Source organism: Labrus bergylta, chromosome 15 (genome assembly GCF_963930695.1).
Source record: "Labrus bergylta chromosome 15, fLabBer1.1, whole genome shotgun sequence".
NCBI lineage: Eukaryota > Metazoa > Chordata > Actinopteri > Labriformes > Labridae > Labrus > Labrus bergylta.
The window spans coordinates 7771528-7792513 of record NC_089209.1 but is presented as its reverse complement, the minus strand read 5'-3'; the positions used below and the strand labels follow the sequence as shown (position 1 = coordinate 7792513).

The 20986-nt window shown below is 40.5% G+C and overlaps 1 protein-coding gene across 1 annotated transcript; it reads left to right on the top strand.

The window, feature by feature from the left end:
* Positions 1–95: 95 nt before the first annotated feature.
* gpr176 (G protein-coupled receptor 176) lies at positions 96–15719 on the top strand. The gene is made up of 3 exons (XM_020628100.3): positions 96–1008; positions 9296–9548; positions 13747–15719. Exons 1-3 carry the CDS (start codon positions 774–776, stop codon positions 14978–14980), a joined length of 1722 nt encoding a protein of 573 aa, XP_020483756.2. The 5' UTR covers positions 96–773; the 3' UTR covers positions 14981–15719.
* The last annotated feature ends 5267 nt before the right edge of the window (positions 15720–20986 follow it).

Below are 20986 nucleotides of genomic sequence, written 5' to 3'. Positions count from 1 at the left end.
AAGGGTTCCAACAGTGATCAGACTGTGATTTGGTCTCCCTCCTCTTCCTCCCCTTTTTTTTTTTCCATTCATAAGATTCTCGACTCTGTAGGAAGAGGTGGGGCTTTCCTCTCCTCTCTCCTCTCTCCTCTCCAGTCTTGCACCTCACGCTGCGAGATAGCGCCGGGCAAGGCTCTCTCACCACTTCAGTCTACCAGTAAACAGCCTGTGACAGAGCGACTGGAAGCGGCAGCGCGGGTGACTGCCTGGCAGACAGAGGGGGGGTTGGGGGGGAGGCTTATCGTGCTGCTTTCCCCGCAGGAGCTGCACGTTATTTTATTGTGGTCGGAATGGACGCTACGCAGACCGGTGTCGTCTCAGGTGCTCTCGCTGTCAGAGAGCAAGCGTCCACTGCCCACGGGCTCCAGATGCTTTGACCGTTTTCTTCCATCCATCCGCATTGGGGAATGATGGAGCGCGGAGCACAGGATCCGTCTGCTTTGATTGTATGATTAGGCTTGTAGGACACACCATGTTTTTTCCTCATTTTGCAGACAACATTCCTGTCAGAAGATCTTCTCGTTGCAGGCAGCTGCACGCCTTACCTCTCCTACCTGTGCATCCTCGTTGACATAATTCGTGTTTTTGCAGATTCGTCTCCTTTTTTATTTTTATTTTTATTTTTTTTTTTTGCATCATCTTCACAAACAAGCAGCAGTTCAGACATGCCTCTTGAACGCTGGCTTCTGACAACCCGCCAGCCCTCTTAAAAAGAATCCGTCCATAAAACCGACATGGGTACCAGGAGCCGGACTGTAGAGGTTGGAGACGCCGCGGCCAATTTCACAGCAGCCCACCTGAGGCTCGAGCTCCTGAACGCCTCGAGCGCTCCGATCCGGTGGGACAGCAGCACGAGCCCGCCAGCTGAGGGGACCGGGCTGCACGAGCAGGAGAGGCTCATCCGAGAGCAAGCATACCGGGACTTCACCACCACAATCCAGGTCCTCATCCTCATTAGTTCGCTACTGGGTAAGTAGAGTTGTACTATCACGGTGCGCATACAAGACAAAAAGGGCCTGACATTAAAAAAAAAAGCAGACATGTTTCACTCTGATTCCTTGATAATAAAAAAAACAACTACTTTCTTTACTTCACTGAGACTCAACAGTTTGATATCTGAATGTTGGTTAAGGGAACCCCCCCATGGGCAAACCCTTTATGAGTGAATAATGCAACTATCTGAGGAGATCTTGTGAAACAAACTAGCCTTCAACAAGAAGCCTGCAATACTTTATCTACGCCATGTTGGTGTCTGTACATATAGGTTAATATTACACTAGATGGGGCTGTATGAATTGAAGTCTTATATCTAAAACATGTACTCTACATAAAGGACCATTTACATCTCTATAATTTTGCCGGACTCTGTTGGGGCCCTGTATCAAAAATTCATATAGGGGGCCCCTCAAGTGATCACCATTATGTCTGCCCGTGTCCCAACACTTACTCCTCTTTCCTGTCTTTTTTCACTCCCATACAGATAATTCCTCTTCATCTTCCTTTGACAAACTTAGATTTTTAAAGCAAATAATGAATGCAACACTTGGCATGGCGAGGAGAGTACGTGCTGTCAGATGGAGCCCCCTTAGGGAGGTTTCCTACTGAATGGAGGCTCCTCTATACCGGCCTGGCGCTGCAAGCAGTTGCCTGTCTTGCCTATTGCCTCTGAATCTACTTCAAATGTGTGAAATTATAGCCAGTAATATAAAACGACAAGGCTATTGCAAAGTGCAAATGAACTCTTTAGACATATCCTTCATACAGAAAATGTTACACTTCCACTAGTAAAATGTGACACAGCTCAGTAGCCAAGATGTCAAAAATGTCTGTACTTTCTACACATTGAATGCCTTGTGTGTTTAAACAGTGCAATCTCCATGTTTAATGAAGCCCGCCCTATTGTATGAAAAGCAAGCATGAGGTGAAGAGAGAGCAAGAGCACTGTCTCTATTGCACAAATACGTTTAATGAATTTGTGAAATACAGACAGTGTGCAGGACATTCTTTGGTAAAAAAAACAAGAAATTGTTTCTTTTTAGAAACTTAAACTTGAAGAAACCATAAAAACACTTAACCCAAACTTCTTGTCATCTCCAAACAAATTCAGGCTTTACTGCAGATGGTAGTTTGGGGGTGCAAGTGTGTTTTCAAAGAATTTTGCAAGGCAGAACAATTATTTCCTGGCACTCCATTATTTTGAAGTTGTGGAACTCAATAAAAAACACAGAGAATTGTTAATTCTAAAACTTTTGTCAGCAACCTTGTTTTTACATATAACAGACATAAAATAATCCCAGGATTTGTCATTTTGGTGCCTGTGTCGAATACCTTTTCTGACTGTGTTTTTTCTGCTCCTGTGAGTAGAAATTGGATGTTAAACATCATCAATATAACAATTAATAACTAAAAAGTAAGCATTGACTTTTCAATGAGAATAATACTACATTTTTGTATTTGCTTCATATTTTCATTATAATGAATTTAAGGTTGAGGATCCAGAGAGAAAACTGATACCTTGATGAGGCTGTTGTGGTAACCACAGCGAGGTGTAGGTGTTGTAGTTTATTCTGAAATTGGCAGACACCACTGGCATTAAAAAAAACATTTTAAGCTCCTTTCAGGCTGAATCTGTTCTGGCTCTGGGACGGCTATTCCCACTTGTGTCAGTAAGAGCTCAGGCCGTTGATGGATGTGATGAAGGAGCTGTGTGAATTGTTGTACCACCACATCAGTCTCCCGCACACCTGGACGAAGAACAGCCAGAAACATAATCTTGCTGCCTAAAATCCTCGCAGTACGAAGCACACTCAGCCGTGATTGCTTTGTGCTGTTTGTGAAAGTATAGACTCAATGACAGGCTGGACTTGGAGCAGCTCACACAAACACTTCACTGTGATGAAACAGGGCGAAACGCACCAACTGAGTATTTGTCTGACTCATAGCACCTCCTGCTGTGCACTGCCATGTGGCGAGGTCAGAGTGTGAGGACATGAATAAGTGCAAATGAAATGGCTTTTGGCAGCGCGGCTCAAACTTTCTACTTTTCTCCATGTCCCCATGTACGGAGGCTACAGTCTTCCAAGCGGGCAGCGCAGGTTTGAATCCAGCCTGTGGCTCCTTTTCCTGCATATCATTCCCCTCTCTCCCTGATTTCCAACTCTATCCACTGTCCTATCTCTCCATTAAAGGCACAAAAAGGCCAAAAATAAATATTTAGAAAAACCCGTTAATTGCGAGCAAAATACAAGAAAATCTGTTTCTTCTTCGGGCTCATACTGCTGAAGTGAGCGAGACTGAGGTTGCATGTGTAACTGTGATGTGAAGGTGCCAAGTAATGACTGAGTTTACATTGCAGATGTAAACACCTCGGGGAAAAGTAAGACTTGGCTGGAAGCTAATGCTAACCGCTGGTTCCATTGGAATTACTGGAAAAAAATGTGTATATACCATCAGTCAGATGATCACCAAGATTGGCGCAATGGTGATCTGGATTAGGTACGTCTATCTGAATATGGCTGATCCCTTTTTTTTTTATAAACAGGGACTAAGATAAATTGGATTATCTGTTTCTGTTTACTAAAAAAAGTCTATTTATTTTCCGAACCATTCTTATCCTTGAACAGCTGACCTAGTGGAGTTAATGTAAACAAAGATGACCCAACCACACGGACTATTGGATCATTGATTATTGAAAGCAGGAGCGTTGTCACGAAAGACACCGAAGACGAGAGGCATCAAACGCCTGAATAAATGAGACTCAGTTCATGGCTGAGTGGAGACTGCAGTCGTTTCATTTCACCTCAACAACAAAAAAAAGAGTCAAAGCAATTTCCCCAGCTTGCAAACTCTTGACCTGACTAGGAATACATAAAACACGGAGAGAATAAAACAATGAATAATAAATCTGATGAGACTCCACAGGGCTGCCTTTGAGGCTTAGATTTTCATAAATGTGTGATCATGATTCTGGAGACACTTTATGAAAGATCAAAAAGGTTTTTGAAGAAAAGGATTCATCTTTTTTTCAACCTTTATAAAGTATATTTGAGTAATCATTGAGGGCAAGTTGTCGTTTACAATGACGCAGATGGTACAAAGAGAACGACAAAGAGAAAATACATAATTATATGTAACAGGGAAATAAAGCAAGCAGAGATGGCTGAACTCCATGAGAGATTGCTCGCCGTCTCCAAGCACCACAACGATGGAGGACTACGGCGTCTTTACGGAGGTTTTACTTGCAAAATGTGAGCCTCTGCTGTGGTCTAAACTTTGCCAGCTCTAGGGGGCCCCCTCCTGGCCTGGGGCCCCAAGCAGTTTCCTGCCCTGCCTGTTGACAAGCAGCGCCTCTGTACACAGGAGTATGACATCTGTATGATACATTAATGTTAATCGTAACAATAGATCTTATTAGAGAAGTAAGGAAGTCTGGCATGGAGTAAGGATCTATATTAAATTATATATAATAGGAGTATGGTTATATTATATTATTATATTTTATCAGTTTTTTTCAATTGCAAAATTTTATCCACCCAACATATTGTGTTTGTGTGAGAATAAATCACCAGGATGAAACAGCTTGAAGTGAGCTTTCAGGGTGCTGACAAGCTCTGTTTCCCGCTTTGCCCCCTTTGTTTATGCTAAGCTAGGCTAACAGTCTCCTCAAATACACCAACTTTGGCATCGATCTTTTCATCTAACTCTCTGAAAGAATGCAAATTGGTGCAATTCCCAGGAGGAGCTAACATTTCCAATAATGCATTCATCTGTTCATTACCACTGTATCATTATTTCTCCAGACAAAGCGCAGATCAGAGTTTGAATGTAAATCTGATTAAAGCGCCCCAGTGTTCCTTGGCAGCAGTTATTATTACTGACTGTTATTACATCTTTGAGGAATCTTAGCATGTGGTCTATTAGTATAACTAGCTCCCTATATTCTTCTAATGTTCTCCATTCATTAAAAATGTGTTTCATTCAAACTAAAGTAACTATAACAACACAGGAGAGCACTCAAAGAAGGTGTTAAGCGTGCTAATTACGTTACACACTTTGACTTTTAGCCGCACATGCTGCTATGTTTAAACACCGTTGAGTGTCTGAACTTAATCATGTTTAATGTTTGCCCTTTCTCTCCACTGGATGCTGCGAGGACGGTTGCGAAGGTGTTCTTCGAGTGCTGGTTGAGTATTTGAGGCACAAAGGGACAAACACATTTTACAAACAAAACAAGGCCGATTGTAGAGGTCCAAATGTTGTCGGCAGGAACTGTAGGCATTAACAAGGACTTCAGTTATTTGATCAATTAGCGACAGCTAGGCCTATGTGAAGCCCTTCTTTTTACATGATTTTAAACTATGACACAAATGAACTTTTACTGTGTTATTTATGTAGAAATCATGAAGGCTGTTTTCGTAGATTTTGCATAAGGCACAAATAAAGGCATAGAAATAGATATCATTATGCATATAAATGTGTAATAGAAAAAGTTGAAATTACAACATCCCCATCTTAAGTCCTGTTTGTGTGTTTGAGGTGGAAAATGCTTTACAGGTGTGTAACAGAAGATGTATTTTAATATTAAACACTGATAACGAGCTGTGATCCCACGTCACCTGTATCGCAAAACACTATGAGGGTGTGACATCACACCACTGCAGCTGTACGAGAGAGAAACTCTCACACAGCTCCCGTCGAGAGCTCTCTTTGTGCTAAAATTATACCTTCAGGGATTTTTATAAGCTGAAAAAAAAGGACCTGAAAAAGGGACACATACGCATGGTTAGGATTGTTAGAGCAGGCAGAAAGGTAGACCCATATTGTAGAAGCTTACTGGTAGACTAACTCTAACTATGCCATCATTGACATAAGCAGAAAGACTGCTTGAACACAAGTATTTAGATCAATCTGAGAAGAGGTCTAACAAGGTTGTACTATTGATGTTCTTTTCTGATATAATGGTGGACTGAAAATCGGTGGAAGGAGCTTAGGATGGAGCAGCTGTGAGACGGCTGTTGTCCCATTTTTTAACATGACCATCTTGTGACCATCTTGTTACCATGACCATATCTTGGACGCCAATTTTTTTTTAAAAAGTAATTTGTAGCAGGTTTAAAACAAACATCAAACTCCAGTGTTTAAAAATTAGGCCAACCACCAATTGCGAAAAAAAAAAAAAAAAAAAAAAACTGCAGTGCCTTGAGTCTCCACAAAAAACCCCCATTAGAGCTCATATTAAAATGCTCATTTTTAAGAGAAACTGTTTAACTGTTGGCTGTTGTATGTGTTGTTTTGGAATATGCCACCTAGATGACGAGTTAGACGAGCTGGATGTGCTTGTTTCAGCAACTAATTATTCATTCATCCCACCTCTTCACCTGCGCAGCAACAGCATTTCCAATATGGCGATCGCCATTGTTGAGCTGAACAACATCCTTTGGTTTCTTCAGGGACCAATGGGTGACGTCGCAGAGACTCCATCATGGTTTGAAAGGCCACTGACACAATGTAATGATAACAAAATGTTGCCAGATTTGACAAGATGAATGGGTTGTTTTTGTAGGGCAACAACAAAGGAGCTATTTTTCAATAAGTTTGTGTCCCTTTTTCCTCTCCTCACCTCCTCTCCTCCTCTCCTCTCCTCTCCTCTCTTCTCTTCTCTTCTCTTCTCTTCTCTTCTCTTCTCTTCTCTTCTCTTCTCTTCTCTTCTCTTCTCTCCTCTCCTCTCCTCTCCTCTCCTCTCCTCTCCTCCTGCTAAGCTTTACCTTCATCACCATAAACACACATTACATTTTTTAATGGTAAGCCTAACTCTAACACTGAAAAGTAAAAATCTAAATGCTTCTGGACTGTGTGTGTTGTGTACGTCAGCGTTTTAAACAATGACTATTTGTGCTAATTTCATTAATCCATGTGAGTCTAATTCACAGGAAGCTGAGGCAGAGCATTAATTAGTGCTATATTAGGGTTTCCCTGAAGTGTGTTTCCCTGAAGTGTGTTTGTGTGTGTGTGTTTCTAAAATCCTGCAGTTAGAAGCAGTAAACAACAACATGTTGTCAAAACAGCTTCTTTCAGCTCTTTCTGAAAACCTCTCAGGACAAATAAAAAGAAGCTCATGCCCAATTATTCATTTTTTCTTATGTAACCTTCCTCTTACTGTGAGATCGAGACTCTTTTAGCCCCAGACGGAGAATTCCTTCTACATTCCTGTCTCTTGCACGTCAGCTGTTGATGGCTGACTGTGACCTGTTTTGGAACATTTGCAGATATCAGATACAAATAACCATATAAAAAAAAAAAATCACTTTAATCACAATAAATCACAGCAAGCAGAGAACATCTTGCTCTGTTTGTGACAAAGAGAGCACAGCTATCACTCTGTGAGCAATTACTTCATGAAAGGCTGCTATCACATGTGTCCCTGTGTGACCTGACGGCAGTCTGCGCGCAGCAGGGAGTCCAAAAGTTCACCTTTTTAAACCTAATTAACAGTCGACGCCGTCTCCAAATTACGGAGGGATGTTAACATTGAAAATGCCACAGTGTGTCCCCGCTCGCACCTGGAGTGCTTTTCAACTCTGTTTAGGTTTGAGTCATTCCTTCATCCTGCAAAGAAGGACTTTTTTCTCGCAAGGATACAAATACGTTTGTTTAAATATTTGTGCAAGTGATCAGAAATTATTCTTCCAAATAGCATCTGTGATCCAGCATATTTAAGTTGACTGAAACACTATCACTGTTAACATCTGTCCATGCAACACCTTAATACATTCAATCACTGTCTCTGTGCTGGATGGAAGTTCAGTTCAGTTCAGTTCAGTTCAGAGTATTAGGTGAAAGGAGGTCAGGGGAGAAAACATGGAGGATAAATTATTCATAACATGTGACACCTCACACATACAAGCAGTCACCCATCTTTCAGAATAATGTGCAATTTAGAGTCTCAAGATGACTACTAAACATTTCATTTGGGGCTGTGTGGGGAACCTGAAGCTTAAAGAAAGTACTAAAAGAGGTAATTAAATGATCGGTCGACCTAATGTTCATGAATATTTTAGTTACTACAACCAATGTTTGGAGCTTTTTTTCTCCAACTTCAATTGTTTGCACTAGAATCGGACGAATACGGGATTTTTAACCACCACCTTGCTGATTTTTATGAAGGTGATTTAATAATTATTAACATTCCAACTAACATATTTGGCCTAATTCCTTAAACTATAATTAAAATGGAATCTTCTTATGTGGATTTTGCACAGATTTTTTATGGCTTTACTCACATGGCTGCATGTGATGCTCTGCAAAATGTGCTGCCCACAGTGCTGAGTGTGTTGTACATTAAAGGCTTTATATGCGATTTTTCACACTTAAATATAATAGAAATCAAGTATATCCTCTGAAAATAACTCTGTGAGTCATGACTGTCTACAATGAGTGTGACACCCGAGTCCCACTGTCTGTGATGCTTTCCGAGTCCTATCTTCAGTTTGTTTACATCGTTGGGACGGCCGGCTGACTCCTCCTCTCGCGAATAGAAGTTGTTTAATTGAGGGACTAGAGAAAAGAAGAATAACATCCTGTACTCACTGTTTAACAGCGTTTTTAGATCACGCTCGTTTCGGATAGCATTAGCATGCTAACACAACAATGCACCGCAAGTTGTTTTGGATTCATGCTGGTGCTCAAGGGCGACATCTGCTGGCATATAAAGCCTTTAAGGAGTCAGAGGGTGTGCTCTAAAGAACATATGATATACAATGTGAAATAAGATCAATCATTGTTTTCTGCAATTCTTTTTCACTGAGAGAGGTTTTCATTTTCACAGTTACCGGAAATTGAAAAATTGCTGATATATCCACATGCCAGCACATATATCACTATACGGTATCTTAGCAGGCCTCTAGTTTAATACTTTAGTTTCCCCAATGAAAGTACTATTCAGTAGGAAAAAAAAGCCATTCATATCAGAAAATTCCCTTTTTTATCTTTTAGTGCAGTTGTTGACAAGGGCGAAAATTAGTGTTTATTGCTAAACAATAAATCTTGATGAAACATCATAAAAACCTAGCCAGAATTCCCTTGCCCCCCGGAAAGTCTCAAAATAATCCAAGAGAAAATAGCACTGTTCTGCTAAGAAACTCTACTTAGCAATGCACCATCCTACCAAGTAAACGTGAGAAAAAACAAGACAAAAACCAAGAAAAATGGAAAGTTTGGAAATCCAAAAAACAAACCGTGTCTTCCTTCCTCCCCACAGGAAACGCCACGGTGTTGTGGTGCACCTGCTGCACAAACGTCTTTAAATCCGTCACCAACCGATTCATCAAGAACCTGGCGTGCTCGGGAATTTGCGCTGGCCTGGTGTGTGTCCCCTTTGACGTTGCACTGGGAGCCAGCCCCCGCTGCTGCTGGTGGCTTCACACTCTGATGTTCTGCAAGACCATCAAGTTCCTCCATAAACTCTTCTGCTCCGTCACTGTGCTCAGCTTCAGTGCCATCGCACTCGACAGGTCAGGAAACATTGATTACAAATTTTGATGCTGTCTGTGTCTGTTTTTTTTTTTATGTCTCTTACTCTATCCAACTTTAATGAACCAGCCAGATGCTGCAGAAGGATTTAGTCTCGTTCTGCCACTGTTTTTAACTGCATGTTCATTGGGGGATTCATTTGGGTTTCTGTAAATAACATTCAAGACTTGAGATTTGGTGTATTTGTCATTTTGTGTGTCTGCATACATGTAAGCACAATATGTTGTTCTCCGAGCCCACAGCAGCATAACAGAAAAGATCGGACAGAAAAAAATCTGAAAAAAACAACCCTAGATTTTTAACACCTAAAAGCAGTAGCACAATGATTTTTACATTTTATTCTTCAGTATTATCGTATATCATTCAAGGTCCTTGACAGAAGGAGGTCTGCTTTTTTCTATTTTTCTTTTTTAATTCTACTTCTGTGTTCGTTTTCTAATCACATCACCAGGACAAAATTTCTTGTGTGTGTAAACCGGCTTTATAAGAAACTAAATCCTGAGTCTTGAGAAAACTTCGGTTGGGATTTGGTGCTATATGAATTGATTGACTGATATAGTAGTCACCAATTTAAACAAAAAGCAGACGATACAATTTTTTGTTGTTGTAGATAAATGTTCTGCATGCAAATGAATTTACTGACTATGAATCCACCTTTTATCCACCTCTTATAAAACCAAAAGAGCACTTGTTCCCTCAAAAGGATGAGAGTGGGGTTTTTGTTTTTTTTGCTCATCTGACTTTGAAATATGAGTATGACGAAGGCTTGTGGCTACCTCCCACTCACCTAACGGGATTTTAAAGTAAATACAACAGAGTGGATGTTTTAAAAATAATTCCTTTCCTCTGTTAATAAATACATTGTTTGGTGCACTCCAGAGATAATCTGTTTCTGAATATTGAGACTAGGAAAAGGAGCATCAAAATGGTGCCCTATTGAGAATAATTTTTTTTGTAGCGGAAGAAGCTCTTTTGCCGTCTCATGCACACCTGTGGTGTGGATGAGAGCAGTTGGGGGTGGGGGGTGGGGGGTGGTGGTGTGATCGATGGAGCATGTGTACTCCAGGCTGAGTGGCCTCCCTGCAGCGCTAAAAGCTAAAACTCAGAGTAGCTTAGATGACTACTGTTGCTGCCCACATATGATATACACTGCTTTTAAAATGTAATGCTGCTCCAGCCCTTCATAAAAAAAAACGTTATTTATAAAGCAAAAATGATACATGAAATACAACTCCCGAGTGCTGAAGTCATTTTGAAGCTAGCTTTCCCTCCGCCAAACATCCTATATTTTTTTTTATAGCTTTCTCTTTCAATTAAAGAAGTTCATAAACTAGACTTTTGCATTTCTACCAAGTTAAATAGTGATGATAGTGCTCTTATCTTTATTGGAGAGCTTTAATGTGTCCCTGCCACTAGAGCAATAACCAGGAGTGTGAGTGTTACTGTGTTGTTTGGCTCTGTATGTCAACCCTGTGACTGACTGGCGACCAGTCCAGGATGTTTCCCTTCTCCCGCCCAATGACAGCTGGGATCGACTCCAGCACCGGGGAACCCAAATAGGTTAAGCTGTAAAGATTTATGGATGGTGATAAAAAACATTCTGAGCCACCAACCAAACTAGCTGAATGCTAACACCATGAGGAAACAAGTGTTTTTGGTTGGGCCTTTTTGCAGTTCAAATTCAAGAACAGAGGCTGTGGTAGATGGATGTTTTATTAGCATTTGTTATTGATAAAAATGTATTCAGCCATTGTTGAGGTATCAGTATTTGTAGAAAACTGTCTTGCCAGTTAATTTTAGGTTGAAGGTTTCAAGAAATATTGCACACAAGCTGTAGATAGGTGATTTTCATACAAACCCAGGATCTTGTGAAAAAATGTAAAAACATAAAAGCCTTTGAAAGTTCTCCTTATGTGCCATATTAAGAGGATATTCAGTTGAGGAACATATACGTGTCCCCATATCTAGGAGCTTACTGCTAACAGGCTAACAAAATTAAGAAAATAAGAACACTTTCGTTGTAAAACAAAAGTTGTCTGAAGTTTCTGTAATTTGCTCTGGAAGTTTGCCTTAATCAATGAAATAGGGGCAGAAAAGGGAAAAGAAAACCTCTCCAGTCTAGCCTGCAAGCTAGCATCCTGTTTTCAAGCTCGCTAGCTAGCTAACTAAAGAGACAAAAAGTCCTCAAAGTTTGTTCGTAAACATCGTTTGTACCATCAACTCCTGTACAGTCACTGTTTCTAAACCATTTAACTTCTTTTATAGCAGACTGTACTCAGACAGAGGATGTTAAATGAAAGTTTGACACAGTGGGAGTATATAGCATAGGCTAAATATTAATATTCAATTATGAATCCAAGCAACTTGTTCCTGAAGATTATTCTGAGCAATGGACCTGATATCATTCTGTTTTTTAATCCATCAATTTGTTGTGTTTAATATCTTGCTGTTTCCTTGAAATTGATCAGATAGTGGATATACGTCTGTGTAAAAAATACTACAAGATGGAGGTTTACAGGCACAGTTTCACAAAGAATGATAACATTGCTGTAGAACCTATATTATCGGAAATATGAAATTCACAAAGGACTTTATTATGTCTGCATAAAGTCATTGAGCAGAGTAAAACAGAAGTAAATGTGGGTTACATATTTTTATTAAGGGAATTGCAGTCAGAGCCATGCTTTCACAGCTACAAAGATGATATTGCCTCCATAGCAACTAAAACAGTCAATGCTATAAAACCGATGAATTATTTATTCTCTAGGAGGCTAATCGAGGCTGTTGATATACAAGCCTGCTGACACTGCAGCAGACATACTCTCATACAGTCGCATGGGCTGATGAAGAGACAATCCAGGGAAACAAGCGAGTCCTCCATGCGATTTGTTTGACTTATTATTAAGAGACAACAAAAGGATGAGAGATGATCTACATACTATTATCTGTGATATGAGGAGATGTGCGTTTGTAGAAGTGCATTGGAACACCCACTCGGCCTCATATGGTAGCACACTGAGAAGAAAGAAAAGAGAAAATTCTTTCATCCTATTCCAATTAAATAATTTTTAATTGTTTATATGGGGACTGTTAGTCCCACTTTTTATAACCACTTTGAGAATATTCTGTTGCATTCTTTAAAGGGTTTTTGCAGCATTTCAGAAAACAAAAACGTCTTCGAAGGCAGCATCATCAGAGATTTTTATTGATAAAAAACTCATAATTCATGCTGGTGGCGCAGTGGTAAGTGCGCACGTCTCATGTATGGAGGCTTTAGTCCTCCAAGCGGGCGGCCCAGGTTCGAATCCAACCTGCGGCTCCTTTCCCACATGTCAATCCCCACTCTCTCTCTCCCCCTGATTTCCATCTCTATCCACTGTCCTATCTCTCCAATAAAGGCATTAAAAAAGACAATAAAATAAATCTTACAAAAAAAAACCCCTCAAACTTGTAGGTTTATCTTCCAATGCCTCCTGTTTCAACTGAAAAAAGTCAGAGTTAAACATTTCATTCTCTGTTAAAAAAATCCTCAAACTGGAAGTGACCAATTCCCTTTAAAGAAGCCTCTGTATTTGAATAACAGTGTTGAAGTTTGGACGATATAAAGGCATTTGATTCAGTTTACATGGATATCCTTTAGTCCTACATAGATGTGGTTTACATGATAGATTTATTAAAACTGTAGAGGCACTTTGTGACAAATCCTCCTGCTAGGATTAACGGATATTTATCAAATAGCTTAAGGGGCTCAAGACAGGGCTTTGCATACTTTTCACAATATATCTGGAACCGTTAGTTTAGTGTATTAGAAAAAAACAAGATTTCCAAAAAACAAAAATTTCCATAAAGGGAATATAGGATACAGAATATAAACTTGCCTTCTATGCAGACAACATTTGGATTTATCTAGGGTAAATAGGCTAACACACCTCTTACCATACTCCTACCATACCACGCAAAATCTAAATGATCTACCTCCAGGAGAAATTGAGAGAAGAAACCCTCTGACATGAAACAAATGTCTATTAAATATCTTTTATTGTATTTATTTTTTAAATCATCTAACAGGAATTCAGACTGTATTACTTTTTTCTTATAAATTACCTTTTCCCAATTTGACAAGTTGAATTTCTTCACCCTTAATTAAAGTTCTGATGTTGTTTTTCCCCCCATGTGTAGGTACTACTCTGTGCTGTATCCATTAGAGAGGAAAATCTCAGACGCAAGATCCCGAGATCTCGTCATCTATATCTGGGTCCATGCGGCAGTGGTGAGCCTTCCGGTGTTTGCTGTGACCAACGTGACAGACGTTTACGTCACTTCGTCCTGCTCGGATGACCACGCCCGCTCTCTGGGCCACATGGTGTACGTGCTGATCTACAACGTCACCACGGTGATCCTTCCTCTCGCCTTGGTCTTCCTCTTCATGCTGCTGATCCGCAGAGCGCTCAGTGCCAGTCAGAAGAAGAAGGTGATCATTGCAGCGCTGCGGACTCCTCAGAACAGTATCTCCATCCCGTATGTGTCGCAGAGAGAGGCAGAGCTGCACGCCACTCTTCTGGCTGTAGTGTTAGCGTTCTCTGCCTGCAGCGCCCCCTATGGAGCCTTGGTGGTTTATCGCACCATTTTGGCAGACCCCAAGGAGCTCCCCATTTCTCTGTTTCTTACAGCACTCTGGCTGCCCAAAGTCTCCCTCCTCACAAACCCACTGTTGTTCCTGACTGTGAACCGCTCAGCGCGTCACAGCTGTCTGGACCTGCTGGCCAGGATTCACAGACGATACAGCCGCCGGAATGTGGTAAGCAGCGGGGGTTTGGCTTCTTTAGGAGCGGAGGGTGTAATTGGGGAGCCGGTGGGACTAGAAACAGCCGGGAGATCAGGGAGCCAGCTCCTGGAGATGTTTAACATCGGCCAGCAACAGATCTTCAGACCCTCTGAAGAGGAGGAAGAAGAAGAAGTAGAGAATAACATCCCTTCTCAAGGACCAGGAGGATGCTCTGTCCCCAAAGAGGACCAGAAGGCTGGCTCCAGACTGGGCAGCCTCAGAGGTGAGGTGATCACCAAAAAGGACCCCCTGCAGGGGACAGGAGGAGGGCTGGTCATCACGAAGGACTGCCCTCCTTCAGTCACAGCACCTCGAGGATCTCCAGTCCACACGTGTGCTTACGCCTCATCCTCTCAGGTGGCCCCAGCAACGCCCACAGATGCCGAGGACTCCACACAGTTTGGTTTTGGGCCCTTCGAGCTGCCTCCCCAGTGGTTACCGGAGACGAGGAACAGCAAGAAGAGGCTGCTTCCGCCGCTGGGGAACACACCTGAGGAGCTGATCCAGACTAAACTGCCCAAACCGAGACCGGAACGGAGGATAAGCAGGAACAACAAGGTCAGCACGATCCCCGCTGTGGATCCATAAGCTATTCCTGCTGGTTACTGATCTGCAACACTGGACACAGCCTATTTACAGAGAGGGGGCAGGAAATTGATGTGTTGAGCTGCTCAGGAGATCACGTTTAGTTTATTTAAACCTTTCTACCTTTTTTGAAACCTTCTAATTTGCAGTGTTAGAAGTTCAGGTTTTCCAATTAACTGAACAAAATCTGGAATTGTGCAGCATTCCTCTTGGAATCAAATCAATTTAATGTTAAATATTTACAATTATGTAAGCTGTATGTCTGCCCAGTTCAATTTGGACTTTTCCACCTCCATGATTTAGGACTGCATAATTAAGGAGGAAGACAAGTTTGTTAATTCCCCCCATGTGATCGAAGCTGGCATCAGAAATTAAACGAACACACTGTGCAAATCTAATTATCCTGAAAGATGCACTGACATGTTTCCATAGCAAATAATGAACCTCCTAACAAAACCCTTTTGTATAAAGGTTATGCTGTGATTGCACTCTGTAAATGAACACATCTCAGTGTTGGTCCATTCAGTTTTGCCTGTGTGGGACTGTTTTTGTAACCACGTTTTTCCTCAAATGTTTGGGATTGAATCGCCCTTTGTTGGCCTTTTTCTCAAGTGTCATTTTTGGAATATTCACTTTTCTTCTAATGTGATCAATGTCATCATTTGTACGTTGAATGTAAACTGGATTATATGTGATAAAAAATGCAGATGTACAGAATGCCAATACATGTTTTATAAATGTGTCCTTTTCAGAGTTTGACTATGTGTTTAGCCTTGTTTTCTGGACAACAAAATTCATCCAAACACTGAAAAAAAGAACAACATTACCCGTATGTTTTGATGACAACGGCAAAGAAAAAGTCATCCAGGCCAGGGATATTTTTAGTTCCTTTTGATCAATGTTAATGATTTTTCTCAGGTTTCCTGAAAATCATTTGCTCGTTCAAATAATTGTAAATTAAAGCAAATAAAAGAAAAAGCATACTCCTGTTTCATAACAATGTGAAATGGCTTTCAATTTGTAATACCTGGGACTCTGGCTGTCAGCTCTCTATCTCCTTTGCGATGCATACTTCAAATGTAGCAGCATCATCCTGAGTCTCTGGCTGAGGTAAACAGAGCCGGGCTGCACTTCAAATATTTGTCAAGTCGTAACTCCCATAGGGGTTACCCACAATGCCTTGCCATGTCCACAAAGCCTGAATCTATGTTACGTCTCGTCCCATGATGTTATCAGGCAGAATTGTGCAGTCATGCCTGAGTGGAAACAGTATCCATTTCTACTCACAAGCCTGACAGAGATTGTTGATGTGTTTTTTTTTACACTTTTACTCTGAAAATGACTAAATGAGACTGAATACAATGGCGTTTCAAATTATAACACTTTTCTTCTGCGTTGGGTTATTAAGAATACTGAGCCCTGGCTCATATTTTCTGCCTGATTTGATTCAAGCCTGAGACAAACAATGTTTGTCCTTCAGCCATTAAGAGCCTGACAACAGAGTAACACTGCAGAGCATGCTTTAAAAATCCTTGAGTATTGATTTGCACGAAAGTGGTGGGAACTGGGAGGGGTCCTAGATATTTTATTGTTTCAAATTGGAAACATCCCTCAGTTCTTAGTGACTGAATATTTTTAGCATTAAAGGCCCCTGAGCACATTTTCTCTTTGAGCATTTTACTCCCAACAGATGGGATTGCACACACAGAAAATGTTGGGCCAAACTTAGAACTCTTTTGGCTGTCATATGGTCTTCTCATTGGCTTAAAGGGATAGTTTGTTATGTTTGAAATGGGGTTGTATGAGGTACTTGTCAATAGTAAGGAAATCGGTCAGATTGTCAGCACATGTCCATGTCCAGGCTATCCATCACTGCACACAGGGCCATTTGTACCACATAAATTATCTAATTTTAAGTAAAAACTGAAAATGACCATGTAGGTTTTGGCTATATTTAGAAGTTTGTCAGAACTATCCATTCAGCTAGCCAATTTTAAGCACTACTTCAGGGCTATATTATTTTTTATAATTCTGATTTATGCATACAATTGATTTGGTTATGTTGACTGACAGGTTGCCGCGCTGTAGCTGCAATGCCTGCTTCTCGATTAGCTATAAGTTAGTTGGAGTCAGCATTTCCAAAATGGCTACCGCCATCGTTGGGCGAAACAGTAATGGATGTTCAAGTATTGCAAACTTCATCCATTCACCCATGCATCCATCAATCCGTCCATTCACCCACCCATCAATCAATCAATCAATCCATCCATCCATCCATCCATTTTATTAAGTCAACTTTTTATTATCCAATTTCCTTTTGATTTGAAAAGATGTATGTCTGAACAAAACCAAAAAGTCCAATAAACTCTATACTATGGTTAAAATAAATATGTGTAATTTCAAACATCATATCATATTAACAAGAGAAACAGCATACTTTTCCATTATGTATGTGCTTTGTCACTTTCCCAGCAGTTACCTACTGAAAATAAGAATCTGGGTCTTTACACAACCAATCGACTTTCGTAACAAATTCCTGTCATATTTTCCACTGTGACTTTTAAAAGAACTTAATAGCTTTTGCTGCTTCATAGGACTTTGGTCTTTTAACGGATGAGGTAGAGAACGTCTAGACTTGTTAATAACAGATCAGAGACTAACTACCTACACAAACCCTCTTATGTATCCTGTCAGCAGCACAAACACTGGCCTTCCAACATCCAGCAGCATGATAACAAAGAGACAGACCGGCTGTAACACCTTTTTATGTCTGATTTTTCTATACATTCATGGCCTTTTCTTATCTAGTCACACAAAGAGAATTTTATATAATAGAAACTTCAAGCAGCTGGGATCCAGACTGTAAGGGTAAGTAAAAGTTTAATCTTCTTTGGAGTGTGTAAGAAGGAGCACATGAGCAGGAGCACAACGTCTCTGTTTGTGATCAGCTTTGGTTTACTGTAATCTAAGCAGGAATTGTCGTCAGTGGTTTTATTCTTGTCGTCATTGGTATCGTCAGTGTTGTGGGTTTTCCCCCCACTGTATAATGATCATGAATATTTGCTTTGTGTACTGGTATTGAACTACTGGTGCAGCTTAAGTCAGTGGACACAATCAATACAGTCCTGGTTTAAAAACCAAACTCAACATAGGACAAATCGAAATCAAAGTCTTCCCCTGCTTGTAATGCCTCTAAAAGGCTTAGCAGGGGCCAGTTCAATATGGCATTAACTTTTTTTGACGATACAGCAGAAGGCGCTAACATAACACATAAAATTTATTCCAACTGGAGAAACTATAAGAACACATTCATAACAGAATTTACTTAATTAAGGGCCTGTGTCTATTAACGGCCTTGTAAAAAAGTATGTCCTGGCAGAAGCCTCAGCTCTAGTCATGGAAACTGTACCCTCGAAAAGACGAGTCAGTTAGGTCCCTTTCTGCCATTGTTGTTAACGAAAACTGATTGTTCTGATTGTTCGGTGAGGGACAAAAGACATGGATTAATGCAGCGGTGTTCAAACGTTGAAATTTATTCAACTGAGAGCGTCAAGAGTCTGGCTGATGCCGAGAGCGTTTTTGCGCTCAAGACCAATCCCCCAGGAAGTGCGCCAACCGTTAAATGGTGGTCAAAGCCTGTACTGCAGTGTCGTGTAATGCCATTGGGCCCAAAATACTTTTTCCCCTCAGTTTATGAAAGAGACGTCTAGAAATCAGCAAATAATTTTGTTTGAGGTAAATGTACTTCCCTATACAAACATCTAAACAAATAACCCTTTTTAAAATCATTAGTTCCTAAAAGTTGTAAAATGCAATGAAAGCCGAATTCAGAGATATTTTGTGGAGATGAACGCAGACAAGATCCACAGGACTGCGACTCCAAATGTGCACACTCTATGGTCCCAGTAACACAGAAGATCTGGGTACTTCATGTACGGAATTTAGCTTTTTCTGCTTCATGCACCACTGAGCAGCTTACATAGAAATGAATGGGGATCAGCCTCCAATGCTTGGTCCATTCTATAATACATCCATGCTAAGGATGCTGAGTGCTAAGAACCCTGAACTGTATTGGTTTTGTATTGAAAATGGGCCCTGCTTGCACAAAAAATGGTGTCAGTGGGCACAGGACCTACAGATGTAAAAAAAAAAAAAAACACACACACAATGGCAGATGGCAATGTTAACCCTGCGAGATATGGAATCTCTTTTATAAAACAGATTAAAATGTAGCTAGTTTAGCTGCTGACGGCTGTAAGCTAGCAGAAAATTACAAAAAAAACAAAGATTCGTTATAGTGCACATAAATAATAATGATTAAGTAAGCTCCCTCATATTATGCAGCAATCTCATCTCAAACAATTGCTAAATGCTTTAAATAACCACTATTATAAACAACAAGCCCACTTACTGGACTAACAAACAAACACGTCATGAAACAGTTTCAACAACTTGATTTTCTGTTTTTGTAGTCGCTATTGCTTTTGATAACTGGAAGCAAAGGCTGATTTAATGAGCATGGTTTCTAGGCAACAGGTAACCCAGATTCTTAAGAGCAGGCTCTCTGTCAGCCACAGTGTTTCCCTCACTGCTGACTTCAAACACAGAGTTGAGTTAGGACAAGAGTAAAGCTAAGGTCACCATAAAGTTACAGTGGCGTTAATGTTAAAGAACTCAGGTGAAAGCAGGCAGAGTCAGAGGGAAGCAAAGGCCTTTCAAACCACTTAAAGAGAACCCAGAGGAAGGAAAAGTACAAAGACGTCGTTTTAGTCCAGTCAGTTTCACCTTGACATAGCTGAGATCCCTTTTCAAAACCAATGTGACATTTTATCTGATGTATCGTACTTCAATTTAGCTCCTTATGAACTCTTGGACTGTATTCAGCTCCTGAAGGATAATACTTTATTGATCGCCAGGGGTGAAATTCAGGCGTTGCAGCAGCGAGACAGAGAAGTAGGTAATACAAAATTCACAGAATTAACTCTTGAACTGTACCCTGGCTTGCTGAATTTGTGACCAAAACTAACTTCTCTGCTAATGCAGTTTGAATAAGCTGGTGAATTAAAGCGCAAGTAACAGATAAAAAACGAAACAACCACGGTTTTTAAAAACATACAAATTGGTCCAGTCCTTTTTTCTTTGATAAACAACAGCATGAGGACGTTGAAATGCCGCGGTACTGTTCTTTGCTAAGCTAGGCCAACAAACAAGCATGACAAATGCGTCAACTGTTTAGGGAAAGGAGCAAAGGGTATATTTTCACATTTAAAAGTTAAATATATTCTATGATTACTTATGTGTATATGTTAAGTACTTTTTTTCACAAGCTGTGTCTACTTTGTGTAATGCTAGCTAGCTACAGAAGATTAGCATTTGTTTATCATTGTGGATAGTGTCGATTCTGTTTACTATTCAATTCAGCTTTTGCTTTATTGAAGTCCGCTCGCCCCTGTTATCGCGGGTAAAAGAAAAAGAAAAGACATAAAAACTGTTTGTTGTTTGAAAGTGATTTCCTGAGCTTTCAGCCACATCATTCTGTCTTCCTCTGATTAGCACTTTAGCTCATGTTCATGGAAAAAGCTCTGTACAAAGAAACTAGTGCACTGTCAAACATTACCAACTGTGTCAAATCTGTATCAGCATATCAAGAATAATGAATATTCAATGATGAACAAAATAACCGAATAAGCTGATAGTCACTTGATATGCTAATATCGGCCGATCTTATCGTCTGGCCGATTAATCGGTCGGACGATAATAAAATGTAAAACATCGAATGGATTAATATTGAAAACAATAGGAGGAAAAAAGAGGGTGACTTAAACAACATTCAGCCTCACAGATTCAACTGTTGGTCTTGTGTGTGGAGGTGTGAAAAACTGTTTGACAGGTGTGAACACTGTTAGTGTCAGGTTGTCATGACTCCTACACTTGAACACATCTGTGAAGCCAGACTTGTGCACAGTTGAGTGTTTTTTTTTCTTCAATACTCCATTTTCACTATACAGC

Excerpts from the sequence above, each read along its gene's own strand:
- gpr176 (XM_020628100.3), top strand. The coding sequence starts at position 774 with ATGGGTACCAGGAGCCGGACTGTAGAGGTTGGAGACGCCGCGGCCAAT. Across the intron at positions 1,009-9,295 it reads CCTCATTAGTTCGCTACTGG|GAAACGCCACGGTGTTGTGG; the intron begins GTAAGTAGAGTT and ends TCCTCCCCACAG. Across the intron at positions 9,549-13,746 it reads AGTGCCATCGCACTCGACAG|GTACTACTCTGTGCTGTATC; the intron begins GTCAGGAAACAT and ends CCCCATGTGTAG.